A 19,641-nucleotide genomic window follows, 5' to 3' on the forward strand; every position below is an offset into this window, starting at 1 on the left:
ACCTAGCCCTACTTTTTGAAGTCAATGTTAGTTACACTTAAATCTCTTTTCTAATCTATCTCTTTTCTAAGTCTATTCTAATTAGTTGTAGTAGTAGATACTCATAGTATTGCTGTAAATAATTGTGTGTATGTACACACACACACACACACACACATATATATATATATATATATATATATATAATTAATAATATCACTATATCCTAATTATTTATAAAAACGTAAAATATTTATAAATAAAATGATCATTATCTATCTAGTTATTCAACTACTTAAAAAGTGGAAATATTAGTGTGGAAATGCAGACCCCACCTTCAAACTGACGTCATAATCGCAGCAATTATGTACTACAGACTACGAGAAGCACATCCACCATAGCAAATCCCCTCCATATAATCCCTCTACTGCTGTTCAGGTCAGACCAAGAGACTATTTTTAGCATTTATATGTGGCATCCATAACCCTACTATGTAAACGAATAACTTTCTACAGGAGGATGTTTTAATGGAGGTCTGATTCATATAGCCAGCACACTATCTCTGAAAGGACACACACACACACACACACACACACACACACACACAACTGGAACAGGATTTAGCAGATGAGACAAACAAGAAGCACATCAGCCCCGTTAACTGCCAGCGATCCCCCCCGCAGCTGTAAATTACTGATGGTAACCTGGCGACGACGCTCCGTGACGATCACTACTCGTTAGCTTGTAAGTGGGCCAGCGATAATCAGAGAAATCCAGTAAGCATTTTGACCTGCTATATTATTCATCTGCTTCATTTGGAAAAGTAAATTCACCCCGCAGCCAGAAAACTCTGCTTTTACAAATCATAGTCCTATCAGTGACACACATCAATGTCATTGTATTGAATCTTTATTATTTTCCCCCTTATTTCCTCTTCCTTTTTTAATGTTTCACTTGTATTTTTGCTCTTATTGGTTATCTTTTTTTTTTTTTTAAACGTTGAGCTGAATTTTTAAGTGTACTACCATTCAAAAGTTTTTTTATTTGAAAGAAATTATTACTTTTATTCAGCAGGACTGCATAAAACGATCATAAGTGACCGTAAAAACATTTATAATGTTACAAAAGATTTCCGTTTCAAATAAATGCAGTTCTTTTCGTACTTTCTATCCATCAAAGAATCCTGCAAAAAAATTATCATGGATTCCACAAAAATATTAAGCAGCACAACTGTTTAATCAGCGTATAAGAATGATTTCTGAAGGATCATGTGACACTGAAGACTGGAGTAATGATGTTGAAAATTCTGCTTTGCATCACAGGAATAAATTAGATTATTCCTGTTAACGCGTTAACTCTCTAGATATTCCGTGTTTAAAAAAAAGAGTGAAACATTTTTCTACACATGAAATATTAAAGCAAATAGACATATGATTATGACGATATATTTTCTGTATGTGTTTTGTATGCAGCTCATGGTAATTTTATAACAATAAAGGATGTTTATGACAATAAGCAGTGTGGCGTTATTAAACATAGCCTGCAAAGAGTGCATGTCTCTTTGATTATAGAATCAAAATCAACCATAGATCACAATCGGAAGTTATTACAAGCACTCGGTGATGGTTTATAGTGGGTTTTAAGCAAAAACAATAATCACATACATTTTCAAATGTGGCTTGATGCTAATTGTACTTATATTTATATTTTAAGATGTTTTCTTGTAAGCATTATAGATAGTTTTTGTTTCTGGCGTAGAACCAAACTTTATTTAGCTATATTTAATGCTGTATATTGAGCAGTGGACGATGTTAAATCCATATATGAGATACATATCTGAGTAAAAATGCATTGCTGGTCGGCACCACCTAGCGTGCAGGCGTGAATTAGCAGAAGGCGATCAATCGTTTCGTGCTCGGTGTGAAAGCAACGTTCGTCGGCGATTCGCCTCACTTTTTCGCATCGCGTTCAGTGTGAAACGGCCTTAAGACTGATCTGCAAATCTTTTTGACTGATTCATTAAAAGTCATTTGGACACATATAATGACTCAAAAGAGTCATTAGTTCATGAATCAGTCAATCACTGATTAGGCATTGTGTATGTGTGTGTGTTTTTTTTTCTTTTTTTATAAAAAAACAATTCTAAACAAGAACCTCGATTCTCAACCACTGATAAAAAAAAAAGTATTTTATGGCTTAATAAAAGATTTTCACTGAATAGGATTTTCCAGCAGTAGGCTGATCAACAGATGGCTATGTAATCCGGAAACATGATGCATTTTCAGCACAAAGCAGTCGCAGCACTTAACGTACCATTTTAGGCTCGATGGATTCAGCTGCCTTGGTCATGCCATCCAGACACTTGCTGACGATGGGCAATACTTTATGCTCGACCTCGGTGTACACCCGCATGCTCTCCCTCACCCTGCCCACCCGCCTCTCCTCCATCTCCTGTATCCTCTGCAAGACAGAAAACACCACGTTATGAACACTCAATATGCCATTCATGGTCCATCTGGCATAAAAATGAACATATTTGTCATTTATCAATATTACAGTATTTTAATTTGATGGAGAGAGATTCTCACCTGAAAGATATGTGGTATAAGCGTGTAGTAGTGCTCATGTTGGTCCTTGTTGAACTTCTGCAGGTAGGTCAGGTACTCGTTTTTACTGTCCTCTGCTATCTGATGCCTCATCTGAGCTTGCTGTTTCGCCTAAATAGACAGAAAACACAAGAGACAGGGAACAAAAAAGACATTAAGATCCTTTCTACAAGAATGACATCAGAACGTAAAGTGCAGGAACTGACAAATAAAACGATCACCTTTACGACATGACAAGTCAACAAACACTGAAAGTCAATTAGCAGATTACAGAAAGATATAAGCGTAGTCTGGTGTCAACTTCAGATCAATAGTCAGTGATCTACACACTTAACCAAACGCTCTGTGCAAGAGTGAGAGAGGACAAACAACGCAAACATCACAAATCAAACACAGAAATATAATCAAATGATGTACTCAGGGAAAATAACACAGCTAAAGATCTATGTTTATCAGTAATTCATTCAGCAGATTTTGTGGGTCATAGTATCCTTTATAGAGTTTAACTGATATATGAATGAGTTTTTTAGTAGACAATTCCACTGAGATATGAGTATGAGATTTCAATAATTTACTTGACATAATATTCACGGAGCGTCCACTCAAAAATAAATGAAAACAGAAAATGTGCATTATCCAAAAACAAGGCTGTTAGTTCATTTACCGCTGAACTGACACATGGTGGCATTAGTACATTTATTCAATTAAGCAGAAACTGTCGAATACTTTCATATATAAAAAGGCATTTACACTGTGATAAAAAATAAAAATAGAATAAAATAATGATAGTGAATAATCTTATTTCAGTCTCAATCGTATTTCTGACAGAAAGTGTTCAGAAAGCAGAATGAATAACACCAAATTTGGTAAATTAATTCATGTTATTATTAGTAGCAATTATATATTGTTCATATTAAAATGACATATTTAGCATATTATACAATATGCATTATACAAATTAAAAAAATGTTTAAACAACTGTTTGTTACGTAATTACCACATGACATGACCTCATCAAGTTGCATGCTTCATTCAACTAGTGGTGTTGAAATAGTTAGTTAAAAAAATAAACCGTTTCAAAAATAAAATGTCTTGGGGGCCGTTTACACGACAACATTTTCAGCCAAAAACGGGAAACTTTTTATGTGTTTTGCCTGTTCGTTTACACGACAACGGCATTTTGGGGACTGAAAACGCATATTTTTGAAAGTCGTTTTCATGTAAATACCATAGACTGTAAAAAAAAAGTTGGACGACGCGTCTCCACTTCCTTCCACTATAGAAAAGTGAAGCCAAAGCATCTCAGTATGGCTGCTGCCATCTTGAGTAAATGACGTCATTTGGAGCCCAAGTCTGCGCAGTAGAGATTAGTTTGGAGCCAGAGTCTGTGCAGTAGTGTCGTGAGGTGGAGCCGCGGTATCAAACTCCTGCAGACCCAATCAACCATAACGACACTCCCCGTTTTTATAGCATCAAATTACTAGCTAAAATCAAACTTATCACAAAAACGAACAATTGAACATATATCAGCATGATAACAACTACATTAAATGACCAAAACCATCTTTCGGAAAATTGTATTGGAAGTGTCATTTATTTTTTTATTTTGACTCGAGTCCCATTCGTTTACATGGAGAGGGCGGGGTTTATGACCTGTACTGCAGCTAGCCACCAGGGGGCGATCAAAGAGCCCGCAGCTTCACTTTTCAGGACGTGTGAGGCACACCCGGTAAATACCCAAAACGCCAATGAAAATGGTGACGTCATGCGCATGCGTAGTACATGTTAGGTATGTAGACATGCGCAGTACGTGTCGATTTTAAAGGCAAGCGCGAACAAACATACACAATGGCGGAGTACATGGCACTGTTATTGCTGCTCAAGAGTTTGCTAACGCTTCTTCAGCAAAGTGTGAATTTACTTCACCAATATTACAACCAACAGCGGAGAACACATAATCGTCACTTCCCTACAGGTACTGTTTACTAACAAAGTGACAGAGCCAACTACTGGCCTGGCATACGTAATACAGCGTTTTTGGACATTTTCGCGGATATGTGTAAACGCGAATCATTTTGAAAACATTGTGAATACGTGAAAATTTTTAAAAACGCAAGGGAAAAACTTTTCAGTTTTTCACTACATCGCTGTCGTGTAAACGTAGCCTTAACTTGTAGTAGTTTTGTAATATAGTCAAAAAAGATGCAGTTGATATTACTTCAGGTTCATTCAAAATTGGAAATGTACAAAACGCATGAAATGTGTATATATGTATGTATATATATATAAAGTTTTTTTTTTTTTTTTGTGGCCACAAATTAAGAATTCGTTCCCTCATTTTAGTAAATTGTGGGTTATTTTTTTGTGGCCACAAATTAAGAATTCGTTCCCTCATTTTAGTAAATTGTGGACATGTTGTACAATTTTTTTTGCCTCATTTGAATTAAATCAAAATAAGGGAACAAATCAGTACAACTTGGCCACCATTTACTAAAATGAGGGAACTAATTAAAAAAAAATAGTTAAACGAATTAAGAAATTGTTACCACAACTTAGCTAAAATGAGGGAATGGAATAATAAAATGAAGGAACATATTCTTAAATCACGGCCATGATAAATATATTTGTGACCTCATGTCATGTGTGGAGCTCTGTAGAAATGGAAGGTCAAGCTAAATGTATTGCATTGTGGGATATCTTACTCATTGTGCTCTGCTTGTATACAGCACATTTTGGGTAATGTAGGTTGAGTACTCTATTACACATAAACAATATATTCTAGAAGTAGTATGAGTAGTATGGTAGTGTGTTATCGATGAAGAAGACTTTGACAAGAAGAACATGATGGCGTACCAACAGTGAATGAGGAAACAAACACACATAAACACACACACACACACACACACAAAAATGACAAGGAATGTTCGAAAACAAAATGTCAAAGTGGTCCAAATGAACCGCACCAGACATCCATTCATCATGCATACTAACTAAACACATACAGCAGACCAAAAAAGCATTTCGATACTTAAGTCACCCGCACAAATTTGTGAGTATCATTACGTTAAACACAAAATATACTGTAAATCCAAGATGCATATGCAAAACAATTAAGCTACCATTTTTGCTCAATGTCTTTCAATCAACTGGTGTTTTTGTGATTTTTAATGAAAGTTCTCCACAAGTAAGTCCTAGCACTGTAACCACATATATAGTTCATCACAGTAATTATGAACATGTTCCACTAAACCTTTACAGGTTTTTTTATTAATTGTGAACAATATATCTATAGTTAATCATTTCAAACTTAATAAACTGAAATCTTTTGTTTGAAAAACTGTGCTTCTGCCACTTCATTTAATACTGAAACTAATGCAATTAAATGTATCCATTTTTAAGTGTCTAAATGCTTTTTGGGGCCACTGTACATAAACAACTGCATGTACATGAACCAGACAGTGTGCACAGACTCTCCGACTCAGGACTTTTTGTGGTTGACAGTAAATTGTGCAGTAATAGCTATTGATTTTGTGAAATCAGTCTCCGCTGTAACCCTTACAACGTAGTCTATTTTCGCAATCGAAATCCATTTTAACGTCTTCCATGACAAGTCTTATTCTGTACATTTGTACAAGGTGAATACAGGAAAGATTCGCTGCAAGCATAGACGTGAACGTAACAAAAGCTAAAACTGAAAAACAACGAAAATTACGACAAACACTCTTTGCTGATATGGGTAATACACCGAACAAGTTAACAAACTCCCCACCGACAAAGATGACTCTTGGATCAAACCTACCTTGAGAGAACACCGCTTTAAGACATGTTAAAAAACAAAGACAGAGTCGATTAGTGTCACAGACACACTAATAACAGAAGGTACTTAAGAATACATCTACACATGGGCAAATCCAAATCTGTTCATTTGGCCTTAGATTCATAACAAACAGGCCACTGCCATATTAGTTGTCTTTGTTTCTTATCGTTAAAACTACCTTCCTTTTTGCGGCGTGTGAGCTTATTGTTTTCATTATTGAACATTTAAATATACATTTCTTAATGTTGTTGATTCTGAAATTGCATTTTTATATAGCCTATATTTTTTAAAATTATTATAATTGTCATTTAAATAGTTTTAAAAAATTAGTCATTTTTAGAATTGAGTAACTCTGTTTTTACACTCTAATACTAGAGAGTAGCAAATCAGGGAGGGCAAAGTACAATAATCTTAATATTCACAGTGTTACTTCATTTTATTAATTAAATTCAGCCCTGACATTCATACTAAAATTTCAGTTAATAATTTTGCTTATGTATTTCAGTAGAAAAGATGGTACACTGTTTGCATTTTAGAAACCTGGAATTGAACTAGAAATTATTTGGTTTGTTTAAATTGGAAAAAAAATACATATGATCTGTTTTAAACATCTGCCTAATCACCCAATGCCAAAAAACAAAACAACAAAAAAACACAAAATCCACTAAATATTAGCAGGTACTAATATGGTCACAGGTTTATTGTGCTTACAGTCCCTTTGAGAAAAAAAAAGGTAATTTTCTGCTATACAGTGAAGGTACAATAAGGTAGCAGCAGGTGAGGTATAAGGTATGAGAAGGGCAGATTCACTCTAACTTTCAGAACGTTGAACTTGACATCAGTTATATCAGCATCTGTCACCACCGCCCCATTTCAAAGAGGGATCATCCACACAGACTCACAGAAAAGCATGAAAGCAGTCATGGAGAATGAGGGGCTTGTGACAGGATCTGTCTCTTCTCACGCACACACGTGACCCATACCTTTTCCACATCTGCTTTAGTCACGTTAATGTCGGCGTCCATCTTGTCGAAGTAATGCTGGGCGCGATCTGCTTCCTTACAGTCTCTCTCAAACCTTCTCTTACTCTGAAAGAGACAAAAAAAAAAAAAAAAAACTTACATTAAAATGAGAAATCTAAATTTTAGATTATTGCACTACTCATTGCTGAAAAAAAAAAGTATGCCACTGTCATGTATTTCAGCTTTTAGTTAGGTATGCTTTATAGTTTTATATTTTATATGTATTAAAACCTGTAGTTGTAGGTTATTGTTTATTTTGAAAGAGACTTGTCTTTTACAGGCACCTGTGGCTGATTTTACACAAGTGTTTATTGTACAAGGCGGCCCAGTTCTAGCTCATATCTTAGACAGGTGATGAAAGAGAGGCCAGTATCAGGAAAAATTTGAGTATTCACACTATGTTCTGTTCAGTTAAACTGACTCACCGATTCCAGCTGCTTCCAGGAATTCTCAATGTGTTGTTGCGCTCTGCGGCCATCATGGAAATGCTTGAGGAAAGAAAAGACAAGAAATAGATCTAAAATTTAGAACACTACTGTTCAAAATTTTGGGGTCGGATTTAAAACAAATTTTTTTGTACGTCTCTTATGCTCACCAAGGCTGTATTTATTCAATATAAAAATATAATGATATTGTAAAATATTGTTACAATTTAAAATATATGTTTTCTATTTGAATGTATATTAAAATGTAATTTATTCCTGTGATGCAAAGCTGAATTTTCAGCATCATTACTCCAGGCTTCAGTGTCACATGATCCTTCAGAAATCAGTCTAATATGCTAATTCGCAGCTCAAGACACATTTCTTATTATTATCTATGTTGAAAACAGCTGTGCTGCTTAATATTTTTGTGAAAACAATGATACATTTTAGGATTCTTTGATGGATAGACCGTTGAAAAGAACAGCATTTTTTTACGTTTACATTTCTCTGAAAGAAAATGTGCAAAACTCACTGCCACAGTTCTGCAAAAAGAAAAATAGCACATAAAACAAAGTTGCAGTGGAGTCTGTACCTAATAAAAACAGTACAGGATAATAAAATCAGTACAGAACATTAGATAAATTAAGATAATATTTGTTATAAAACAAATAGTTACTGCTCTAAAATCTGATCCGATGAGATGCATTCAAAGCCAATATATACATATTTGACAGCAATTACATTAACAGCTCATCCAAAAAGGAACATTTTCATGAAATCTAAAAGGAGATATAAAGCAAAGCAGTTCTTTTCCATACAAATTGGACAGTGAAGTGTCATAAAAGTAGTCCATTCCGCTTGTTCACTATATTCCAAAATGTCCATTTTTAGGTGAACTGGTTTTTGTTACAAGTAGTAACTTTATTACTTGGTAGTAAAATAGTTTAATCTGATTATTATTAATATTTAAAAATATTTTTTTCAACATTGCCCTTAAATATTTGGCTATTTATACTGGAAACCAACCATGAGAGACTGTATTTTTAACAAATTTCGGGTTAAAAAAAATTCTATTTCAGTTCTTGCACAGTCATGATGACAACTATCTTATTACTGTGTTACTGACATCTCCTTTTAAAATATTATGCTGAAAAGACATTTAATTGGAATTTAAGCTGATTAAATTAAATATGACACAATCAAGCCAGACAGCAGCTGCTAGAAAGATTATATTCCAGAGCTATTGCTGAATCCAAATCCCTCGTCATTCCGTAAAGAATTCAATTACGGAAGCAAAGACGTACTCATGTACAATAAATGTTAATTAACTGCAGAATTCCTCACTGGAACACAAATAATTTATATAGGGGCTCTCATTATCATAAGCGTCACTGACAAACCAGCACAGGCGATCGCTTGTGTCTGCCCACTCACGGCATACCACGACACTCTATATGAAAAATACATAAGGACCACTTACTCTCGGCGTGACATTTGAACACAAAAGGAAGACAAAATGCATCAACGGAGGTCTGAGGTGAACGAAGCCTCCCTGAGCTCGAGCGTGGTGGTGTTTTACTCCGCTGTCATATTACTTCCAGCCAGCAGCCTCAGACAGAGGCCTCCTGAACCCGCGCGAGAACCTTTAGACAACAGAGGCCAAGAGCGGGGGGAGGGCGACCTTCTCAAACTCCACTGACCTGAATACATGACCCACATTGGTCCTGGCTTCATTCCACAGAGCTGGGAGAAATCATAAACAAAATAATACCATATTCCTATGTGATTCAGAATTCCTCACTGGAACACAAATAATTTATATAGGGGCTCTCATCACTGACAAACCAGCACAGGCGATCGCTTGCGTCTGCCCACTCACGGCATACCACGACACTCTATATGAAAAATACATAAGGACCACTTACTCTCGGCGTGACATTTGAACACAAAAGGAAGACAAAATGCATCAACGGAGGTCTGAGGTGAACGAAGCCTCCCTGAGCTCGAGCGTGGTGGTGTTTTACTCCGCTGTCATATTACTTCCAGCCAGCAGCCTCAGACAGAGGCCTCCTGAACCCGCGCGAGAACCTTTAGACAACAGAGGCCAAGAGCGGGGGGAGGGCGACCTTCTCAAACTCCACTGACCTGAATACATGACCCACATTGGTCCTGGCTTCATTCCACAGAGCTGGGAGAAATCATAAACAAAATAATACCATATTCCTATGTGATTAACCCTGGATTTGAAAGAGGTGAGGGCTGTGCTGGAGAGCAGAGAAGGAATTACTTTAGTGGTTTTCATACATGTCTTTAACTGGTGATTTACATTATTGAGGGATTTGATTCTTTTTTCAGAAGATAATCTTTTTAAATGATCTCTAGAAAGCCGAGAGCGGGATGTTTTGGCATCGTCATGACAAGAAAAGCATGGAAAAGACATGTTCGTACCGATTTTCGCTCAGCCTTCAGTTCTTGAGTGTAGCGGGTCAACTCTGCGATTATCTGAGTGGACAGGTTTTCGGCGATGACCTCGTGTTGACCCGCGTAGTCATTCAGCTCATTTAAGGTAATCAGAAACGCTCTACATGTGGTGTACCTGATGGCAAATGTGAAAACGTTAATACATCACAAAGAAGCAAGATGAGACAAGTAGTTTCTCTTGATTTATTCAAAAAGTAAAATAAATTCAAAAGCAAGATCAACACAATAGTGGTCAACTTAATTAAAGTTTTTTAATGTCTGGTACTGGTGTTGATATGAATGCTGGCTGATATAATGACAGAATACATAGTGGCCCCAAAATATGAATATTTTTGGACCCTCAAGTTAGAGACCCGCACTCCCGCGGGACCCAACGCAACAGGGTGTGGCGTGGGACAACTCTTGATGGGCGAGTGCGGGTGCGGGCGGGAAGAGACTCGTGGGTGTGCGGAGAAATTATCTAAACATATAATGTCTAAAACATATAAATTGTTATTTATGTGTTGCACAAAAGCAAAAACAACAACTAATAACATTAAAATGATTAACTCTCTAGCTAGGCAGAGTTTCTATTTATAACACGTGTTTAAAGGGTTGCTCAATGTAGCTAATCACAGACTCAGCTGTTGATTTCTGGAACGCAATGGCCAATCAGAGGTGATTAAGTTAGAATCCACTCACCGCAGTGCTGAAATTGCGTGCTCACGAATCGTCTCATTTTAACACACGAAGTGTAGACATTGTGAAAGATTCATTGTGCATATGTTCATTGTGCATATGTTCGTCGTGTTATAACAGCTTTATGAGATCGCGATGAACAGAGATGTCAGTTTTTAGTGATAATAAAGGAAGCTGCTCGCATTCTGCCATGCCAAACCATGTACGCAGCAGCCCATGCTTGCTTTTCTGTTAAAAATAACAGTGGTTTGTGAATGCTGATGCTTAGCCTCAATAACAAATATTTTATCGGGAACATTTATGTTGGGATGTTGTGGATCTTAGGAGATGTTACAGAACCATTTAATGTAAATTTCTTTGATGTGCTGAAAAAATCTATATATAGATTACTTCACAACATGAATGTCGCGGGCGGGAGCGTGCCCAGATAAGATATTGCTTTTGCTGGCGGGAGCGGGACAAAACATGAATGTCGCGAGTGGGAGCGGGCCCAGATTAGGGGTGTGCGATATTGAAAAAAAAAAATATCTCTATATTTTTTGGGATATTTGCGATAACGATAATTAGATGATATTTTGCCGAGTGTGTTATTGTGCTGATATCTGACTACCATGGACAGCTGCAGTTTTTGATATTCTTCATTCTGTGTGGTCAGTTCACATCAGTGAAAAGAAATGAATCTTTTCATATAAGTTTAAATAGAATTTTACTTTTTATGGGCATTTTTACCTTTAGTAAAGCCATTTTTTCTAAAAGTGTGCATCTTTTGAGCCTCAAGTCACATTAAAAATGTCTAAATGTCACTTTTACCCAATTGGTGTCAACTCATAACATAATAGATTTCTTTTTGTGAAAGATTTATCTTTAAAAGTGTGTTATTTTTCTTTTAAATAATATTTTTAAAAGTTTGATATTTTGTATTCAAGCAAGTCTGGCTGTCCAAATAGTTTTGGGGCAAATGAATAATGCAATTTAATAACAGCAAATGAGACATGCACAAAATTGCTCAAATGAACACTCTTCACACAATAGATACTTAAAATTAACTGGTAATTATTTCAAACAACTTTGATTATACCTAAACAAAATCTAATTTGTGTATATACACTACCAGTCAAAAGTTTGGGTTAGATTTTTCTTTTTTGACAGAAATGAATATTTTATGAAGTATTATCAACATGGATAATAATTAGAAACATTTCTTGAGCACTACATCAGCATATTAGAATGATTTCTGAAGGATCATGCGACACTGAAGACTGGAGTAATGACTGAAAATTCAGTTTTGCCAACACAAGAATAAATTACATTTGAAAATATATGAACATAGAAAACTGTTATATTAAATTGTAATAATATTTCACAATTTTTATGTATTTTTCATCAAATAAATGCAGCCTTGGTGAGCATAAGGGCCTTCTTTTAAAAACACTGGAATCTTACCCCAAACTTTTGAACAGTAGTAAGACATAAACTGTTTTGTGCAAGTAAATCTGAAACATCATTAGTAAATAGCTACATTAGTATTTCGATGAATGTGTATGATTTATGCATGCCAAACTGTTCTCACTCACTTGAATTCTTCCTCCTCTTTGGAATTCTTCTTGAGCTGATACTTCTTGGACAGATTCCTATAATAAGACAGATAAGACTTTTTATTCTATAAAGCAACTATAAACAAGTAATTTGTAAATGATGCCTGTTTGAACCAGTCTGCAATCAAGTTTAGTGAAGCTAGTGGTGCATAAATTGCACATTTTAAATAGTAATTTAGAAAAATAATTTGTTTCTTATCTTACATCCTCTCGGCTACCCTAACATAAAAAACAGCAATTTAGCAACATTTCTTCTTGTTTTGCAGCAAGCAAGGCAAACCAAGACATTTCACTGATTTCAAAGGTGTCTTTGTCTCCCAGTAATTTGAATGAGTGAAATTGTGCACGTCAGTGACAAATAAGATCTAATGGTGCTTGTGGTGCAACGCGAGGCTGCGGTGCAAACAAAAGCTAATATTGTCACCATCAGAATAATTGTATCATCCCACTGTCCGATTCATGAGGCAGACCTTTGTCAATCAGAGTGGAAAACTGAGCACAGGAAGACGACAAATGACATAGTGAAAACGAGAAAATCACTGCTTTATACATGAATATTATGTGATCAATTTCAAGAGGGCCTATAAATGGCTTCAAATCAATTATGATGGTGAGAGCGCATGCTGATTGTGCCGCCCCCTCGATGCTTTTTCCTGCAGCTTTCCTTCACTCTATCTCTCCCTCTCTCCACACACATCCAACGGTACCTCCCAGGAGTCTGACGTGTTGCTAGGCAGATCACCATCTTGCAGTTTCTTGACAAGACCACACCGATGCAGTTGCTTTATTGTCTGCTAGTTTCCCTGCGATCGGCCTAAATGGGCCGCCCTATGCGTCAATACGCCATAAATAAATCCTCATTAGAATAACCCAACCCAGCGGTTTTTATAGGACTATTATTCTTCGGCCAGACAGATCCATGTCGATGCCGTTTATCTGCTAACATGTGCTTAGCGCTTTATAAATCTTTCACCCATGGCTGCGATTTAAAAAAAAAAAAAAAGCCTCTGAGAGATGTTGTGAATTAAAGACTTTCTTGAGAGCAAAATACAGTCTGACACAGTTCTTAAAAATAACAACAATGCACGGATTGAGCGGACGGCTACAAAAAGAGGATTTTCTCTTATGTGATCAGAAAATACAAACAGAAAGGGCGTGTTTGTTGCACGTCTGGTCAAATCGGCGAGCGGCGCCGCTGTGAGCTCCAGCTTTGGGGTTTATTATAAACGCTGAGGTTTCTCTGCATATGTCTTTGAGCGGTAGCGCAGATGATGCTGGTAAGTCAGCCGGTGTCCTCGGGGTCAACATCTCCAGTGGAAACTGCTGCTCAATAAACTTCCAAAACGCAGCCAGCAAGAAATATTACAGAATCAGTGGTAGATAATAAAATGTGGGTCAGAGCGGTGGAAACCCATGGTAATACACGTTGGACATGTGACCTGTTTTACGTTTGTTCCCACTGACATAATACAAAACACCATCTTTATGAACATCTGTATGCTACAATTGTCATTTACTGTGAATCATAAGTTATGCAGGTATTTGGTATATTCAGACTTAAAAAATCAATTCTGAATGTCTGAGAAAATATATACATCACATACATTTTGACTGCAGTGTACTGACAGTTCAGTACAAAAATAGCAGTTCCCCCCACATTGTTGATTAATTATTTTTCAATTGAATTTTCACCAAGAATAATTATATTATAATATATACAATTACTGTGGTTACAACCCTACAAACTTAGATTATTTATTTTATTAAATTCAGAAAATAGTATTGATTATATTACAACAAAAAGAACTCAATTGAGCTGGATAATGACACTGTTGTTTTCCGTAGAGCTGCTTTTGAAGTTTTTTCATAATTGATGAACTTTGCAACATTGACAGTTATTGAACTGAACTGAATCTGAACTGAGCTGAATAATGCATTACAGCTAAAATTGAAGCTGTTTCAGAACATTAAATACTGTTACTTTCCTGTTTATTACTGTGAAGCTGCTTTAAAACAATCTATATCGAATAAACTACTATAGACTATAGACTTCAACTGACAAAATATGAGCATCTAATTCATGATAATGAGAATTATAAGAAAATACAAAATGCAAATATGAGCCACAAATTTGTCTTTATCTTACCTGATCTGTTTAGCATAGCTCAGTTCAATTTCAGACCGTTCCTTCACAAACTTGGTGTAGCGCTCCAAAAACTCAATGCCCCACTGAGTGTGTTTCTCTAGGTTATCAAACTGATCCTGCAAAGGACAGAAAAACATTAGACTGAGAGTTAACATATGAAGGACTAACCATTTAGTGCGTCTCACGTTCATATAACATTGACAAAATATGAAACACCAAAGAAGGTACAGTGCCAACAGAACACTTTAGGAGATAAAAATTATAGATTTTGCTTTGATGGATTTGATATAACTGTGAAAGAGGGCCCAAAGGAGAGATATCAAAACTCCCTCAGAATGAAAGTCATCCCATATAATTTCATGAGTTTGCAGTATTCTCTGACATTGGCAACGTGTCAGATATATTATTCAGCACTGCTGGCCCTCCAGCTGTAACATGCCTAATGCTTATCGCTATATACACAGTACAAACTTCATCCATCACAAAGCATTTAACTTGTTTTGAAACCTATTAACCACTAGGTTACTGTTACAAAACATATTGATCTGAATCTCCTGTGACTTCCATAGTCTAGCTTTTAGAGTATTTGTCCATTTAAATAGTCAATTTGAATACTTATTAGTCATTTAACTGATTAGTCTTTTTATCCACAGCAACATTTTCAATGTCTGTAATTCGGTGCACAATATGTCTTAAACTTTAATACAAATAATTCCATATTTGTCTGCTACAAATTAAAGTATTTTAAAATAACTTGAATTATTGTCAACTACAAGGAGCACTGTTGTCTTAATAACCTACTAATGGATGAATGCATTAATTTACTATGGTTGTCAAATGTACATGCTCAAATAACTTTTATACAATCCCTTACCAACCCAGATATGTATTTTAAACACAATGATGGAAGGCTTTTAATTAAATTAAATTAATTAAAATTAAAACTTGCTGATTCAGATTATATGAGTTCTGTCAATTAACATCCATAGCATGACCACAAATTAAACTATAAACTTGGTTTTAGTCCTATAAATCAAGCGTAGGGTTAGTTCTGAAGTGACCTTCAGCTGATCCCCATCTACCTATGGGAATACGACACCTATCTAAGCATTCATATATAAGGTCCCTAGTATTATCAGCAGTTTTCGCATTGCTCAATAGCTAATTACCCTCCTCCATCCCCAACTCCTCCTCTGTCAGTCGGGATTCAGCCTTCTGATTCTCCTTGAATCAGACTACTTCTAAAATGTGTACATAAAATGATTGAACTTAACAATATCTGCAATACATTTATGTTAGTTCTGTTCTGTTTACCCTGGGGGTTATTGCTGCTCTCCCTGCTCTCATCCATGCTAGGCTGCATGGAGGCGCAGGGAGTTCTTGCCCAGAACGGAACCATACCGCCAATCCAAACTGTATGCTAATTGTCAATCATCTTTGACGATAGTGGTCCTGACAGAAATCCTTTTAAAATATTACCCTCATAATATTTTACAAAGGCTTACAGCTTCTACTGTCACCAGAAGAGGGTGGTGGCCATGTAAGATGATCTCACCCACATAACTAATTTCTAATTGGTTAAACTGATGATGTTACAACTTAGCCTACACTCTTAAAAATAAAGATGCTTCAAAAGGTTCTTCAAGCGATGCCATAGAAGAACCATTTTTGGTTCCGCAAAGAACCATTTAGTCAAAGGTTCTTTAAAGAACCATCTCTTTCTTACCTTTTTATAATCTGAAGAACCTTATTTCGCCACAAAGCAAACTTGGTGTAGCGCTCCAAAAACTCAATGCCCCACTGAGTGTGTTTCTCTAGGTTATCAAACTGATCCTGCAAAGGACAGAAAAACATTAGACTGAGAGTTAACATATGAAGGACTAACCATTTAGTGCGTCTCACGTTCATATAACATTGACAAAATATGAAACACCAAAGAAGGTACAGTGCCAACAGAACACTTTAGGAGATAAAAATTATAGATTTTGCTTTGATGGATTTGATATAACTGTGAAAGAGGGCCCAAAGGAGAGATATCAAAACTCCCTCAGAATGAAAGTCATCCCATATAATTTCATGAGTTTGCAGTATTCTCTGACATTGGCAACGTGTCAGATATATTATTCAGCACTGCTGGCCCTCCAGCTGTAACATGCCTAATGCTTATCGCTATATACACAGTACAAACTTCATCCATCACAAAGCATTTAACTTGTTTTGAAACCTATTAACCACTAGGTTACTGTTACAAAACATATTGATCTGAATCTCCTGTGACTTCCATAGTCTAGCTTTTAGAGTATTTGTCCATTTAAATAGTCAATTTGAATACTTATTAGTCATTTAACTGATTAGTCTTTTTATCCACAGCAACATTTTCAATGTCTGTAATTCGGTGCACAATATGTCTTAAACTTTAATACAAATAATTCCATATTTGTCTGCTACAAATTAAAGTATTTTAAAATAACTTGAATTATTGTCAACTACAAGGAGCACTGTTGTCTTAATAACCTACTAATGGATGAATGCATTAATTTACTATGGTTGTCAAATGTACATGCTCAAATAACTTTTATACAATCCCTTACCAACCCAGATATGTATTTTAAACACAATGATGGAAGGCTTTTAATTAAATTAAATTAATTAAAATTAAAACTTGCTGATTCAGATTATATGAGTTCTGTCAATTAACATCCATAGCATGACCACAAATTAAACTATAAACTTGGTTTTAGTCCTATAAATCAAGCGTAGGGTTAGTTCTGAAGTGACCTTCAGCTGATCCCCATCTACCTATGGGAATACGACACCTATCTAAGCATTCATATATAAGGTCCCTAGTATTATCAGCAGTTTTCGCATTGCTCAATAGCTAATTACCCTCCTCCATCCCCAACTCCTCCTCTGTCAGTCGGGATTCAGCCTTCTGATTCTCCTTGAATCAGACTACTTCTAAAATGTGTACATAAAATGATTGAACTTAACAATATCTGCAATACATTTATGTTAGTTCTGTTCTGTTTACCCTGGGGGGTTATTGCTGCTCTCCTTGCTCTCATCCATGCTAGGCTGCATGGAGGCGCAGGGAGTTCTTGCCCAGAACGGAACCATACCGCCAATCCAAACTGTATGCTAATTGTCAATCATCTTTGACGATAGTGGTCCTGACAGAAATCCTTTTAAAATATTACCCTCATAATATTTTACAAAGGCTTACAGCTTCTACTGTCACCAGAAGAGGGTGGTGGCCATGTAAGATGATCTCACCCACATAACTAATTTCTAATTGTTTAAACTGATGATGTTACAACTTAGCCTACACTCTTAAAAATAAAGATGCTTCAAAAGGTTCTTCAAGCGATGCCATAGAAGAACCATTTTTGGTTTCCCAAAGAACCAATTTGTCAAAGGTTCTTTAAAGAACCATCTCTTTCTTACCTTTTTGTAATCTGAAGAACCTTATTTCGCCACAAAGAACCTTTTGTGAAACAGAAAGGTTCTTCAGATGTTAAAGGTTCTTTATGGAACCATTTAGACAAAAAGGTTCTTCTATGGCATCGTGAAGCACCTTTATTTTTAAGAGTGTACCCCATGTTTCCACATTCCCTTGTCTCCTCTACACTTATAACAACAAATTGAGATTAAGTGGAACATTGCAAGGTCTAAACTTTTTGGTTACCAGCCCAGATGTTTAACTACCGGCTACACAACATTATGGTGTTATTACTACTAGGTTAAGGTTGCGTGATGTTACAGCCAAAAAGGGACAGTCTTGAAAATATTAAGTATTTAAGATCATAATAGATGCTGTAACGTGTGGTGCAACAATATAACACTGTTACTTTATTACATGCACATTGCAACATCAAAGCTGAAAAGGACATGCATGGGGAATATGACCTGTGCACCTGCTCCAGCCTCATTCACTTGCATGTGGTTAGGGACATCATTAGCCCAGGATTATTGCCATCCAGGGTATTTAGTCAATGCTGATGGCTAATAACTGCATTAAACGAGCTTTAGAGAGCATGCATTTGCTTGCATTCAAAAATCTGGACGTGCATGCATAAGATCCAGTGCTAAAATCGTGAAATGAAAGATTCCTGTAACAGTTAGCTGGAATTTGCGGTCTGCAACACTCAAAATGGGCGGTGGGGTGGGCTATTTATCTGTCACTAATGGGCAAATGCATGTTACTAACGGAGATCCTAAATATTTTGTGCATTATATTGCTTAATGGCTTGCAGATGCATTCGCCTCAAGTGTCTCGCGGCTGTACTCACCCACAGCTCCGTCCCCCAACTGCAGCTCATGGTGTCGAGGCAGTTCCTCCGCGATAATCCTCTGTTTGAATGCATGCGTGATTCTCGCCCAGGAACAGCTTCCAGACAATACAAATAATACTACCTGGTGTAATACCAGCGTATACCGTCAAGGATTTGTACCTCGATCGGCGAGTCCGGCCGTTTTCACCTCCGCATTCTGTAAATTGCCGATGAAACTGGAAATGAAGATAATGCCAACGTACTCGTGCATTCATTCACGCGTCTCAGACAGAAGAACTAACGTAGACTGCCACGCACAGAGCAGCACGCAGCGCCAAATCCACCTCACAACAACACCAGTTACTCTGAGATCAACTGCTGCTAAATGTGTGTTCGTGGAATCAGGCGACAGATACGGACACAAAGGAAAATTAGTGGGAAAGGAATTTTTGAAATGTTTTCATTTTTTTTCTTTCTTTCTTCTTTTGTCCCATTCCAGCTGTGAAAAATACTTAAGTTATTAAGTTATTTATTAGTTGTTCTCTATCTAGTGCCTATATAGTGTACAAATTTGCTCTTGTAAACTAAAGAAAAACAGTCAAGTGGACAAAGATTAAAGAA

General features: G+C 36.4%; 1 protein-coding gene across 1 annotated transcript in view; it reads right to left on the minus strand.

Moving 5' to 3' along the window:
* The window catches only part of fnbp1a (formin binding protein 1a), a 25,560-nt gene extending 6,203 nt beyond the window's left edge, over positions 1-19,357 (minus strand). The window contains exons 1-9 of the mRNA XM_016468332.1: positions 19,039-19,357; positions 14,750-14,865; positions 12,583-12,639; positions 10,298-10,445; positions 7,850-7,912; positions 7,386-7,490; positions 6,385-6,399; positions 2,568-2,696; positions 2,293-2,439 (exon numbers count right to left, since the gene is read on the minus strand). Of these exons, the coding sequence (XP_016323818.1) occupies positions 2,293-2,439; positions 2,568-2,696; positions 6,385-6,399; positions 7,386-7,490; positions 7,850-7,912; positions 10,298-10,445; positions 12,583-12,639; positions 14,750-14,865; positions 19,039-19,113 (855 nt within the window). The 5' untranslated portion in view covers positions 19,114-19,357. The remainder of the gene's footprint in view (positions 1-2,292; positions 2,440-2,567; positions 2,697-6,384; positions 6,400-7,385; positions 7,491-7,849; positions 7,913-10,297; positions 10,446-12,582; positions 12,640-14,749; positions 14,866-19,038) is intronic.
* Positions 19,358-19,641: the final 284 nt, after the last annotated feature.

The sequence above is a fragment of the Sinocyclocheilus anshuiensis genome, unplaced genomic scaffold (assembly GCF_001515605.1).
Source record: "Sinocyclocheilus anshuiensis isolate Anshui unplaced genomic scaffold, SAMN03320099.WGS_v1.1 scaffold188, whole genome shotgun sequence".
Taxonomy (NCBI): Eukaryota; Metazoa; Chordata; class Actinopteri; order Cypriniformes; family Cyprinidae; genus Sinocyclocheilus; species Sinocyclocheilus anshuiensis.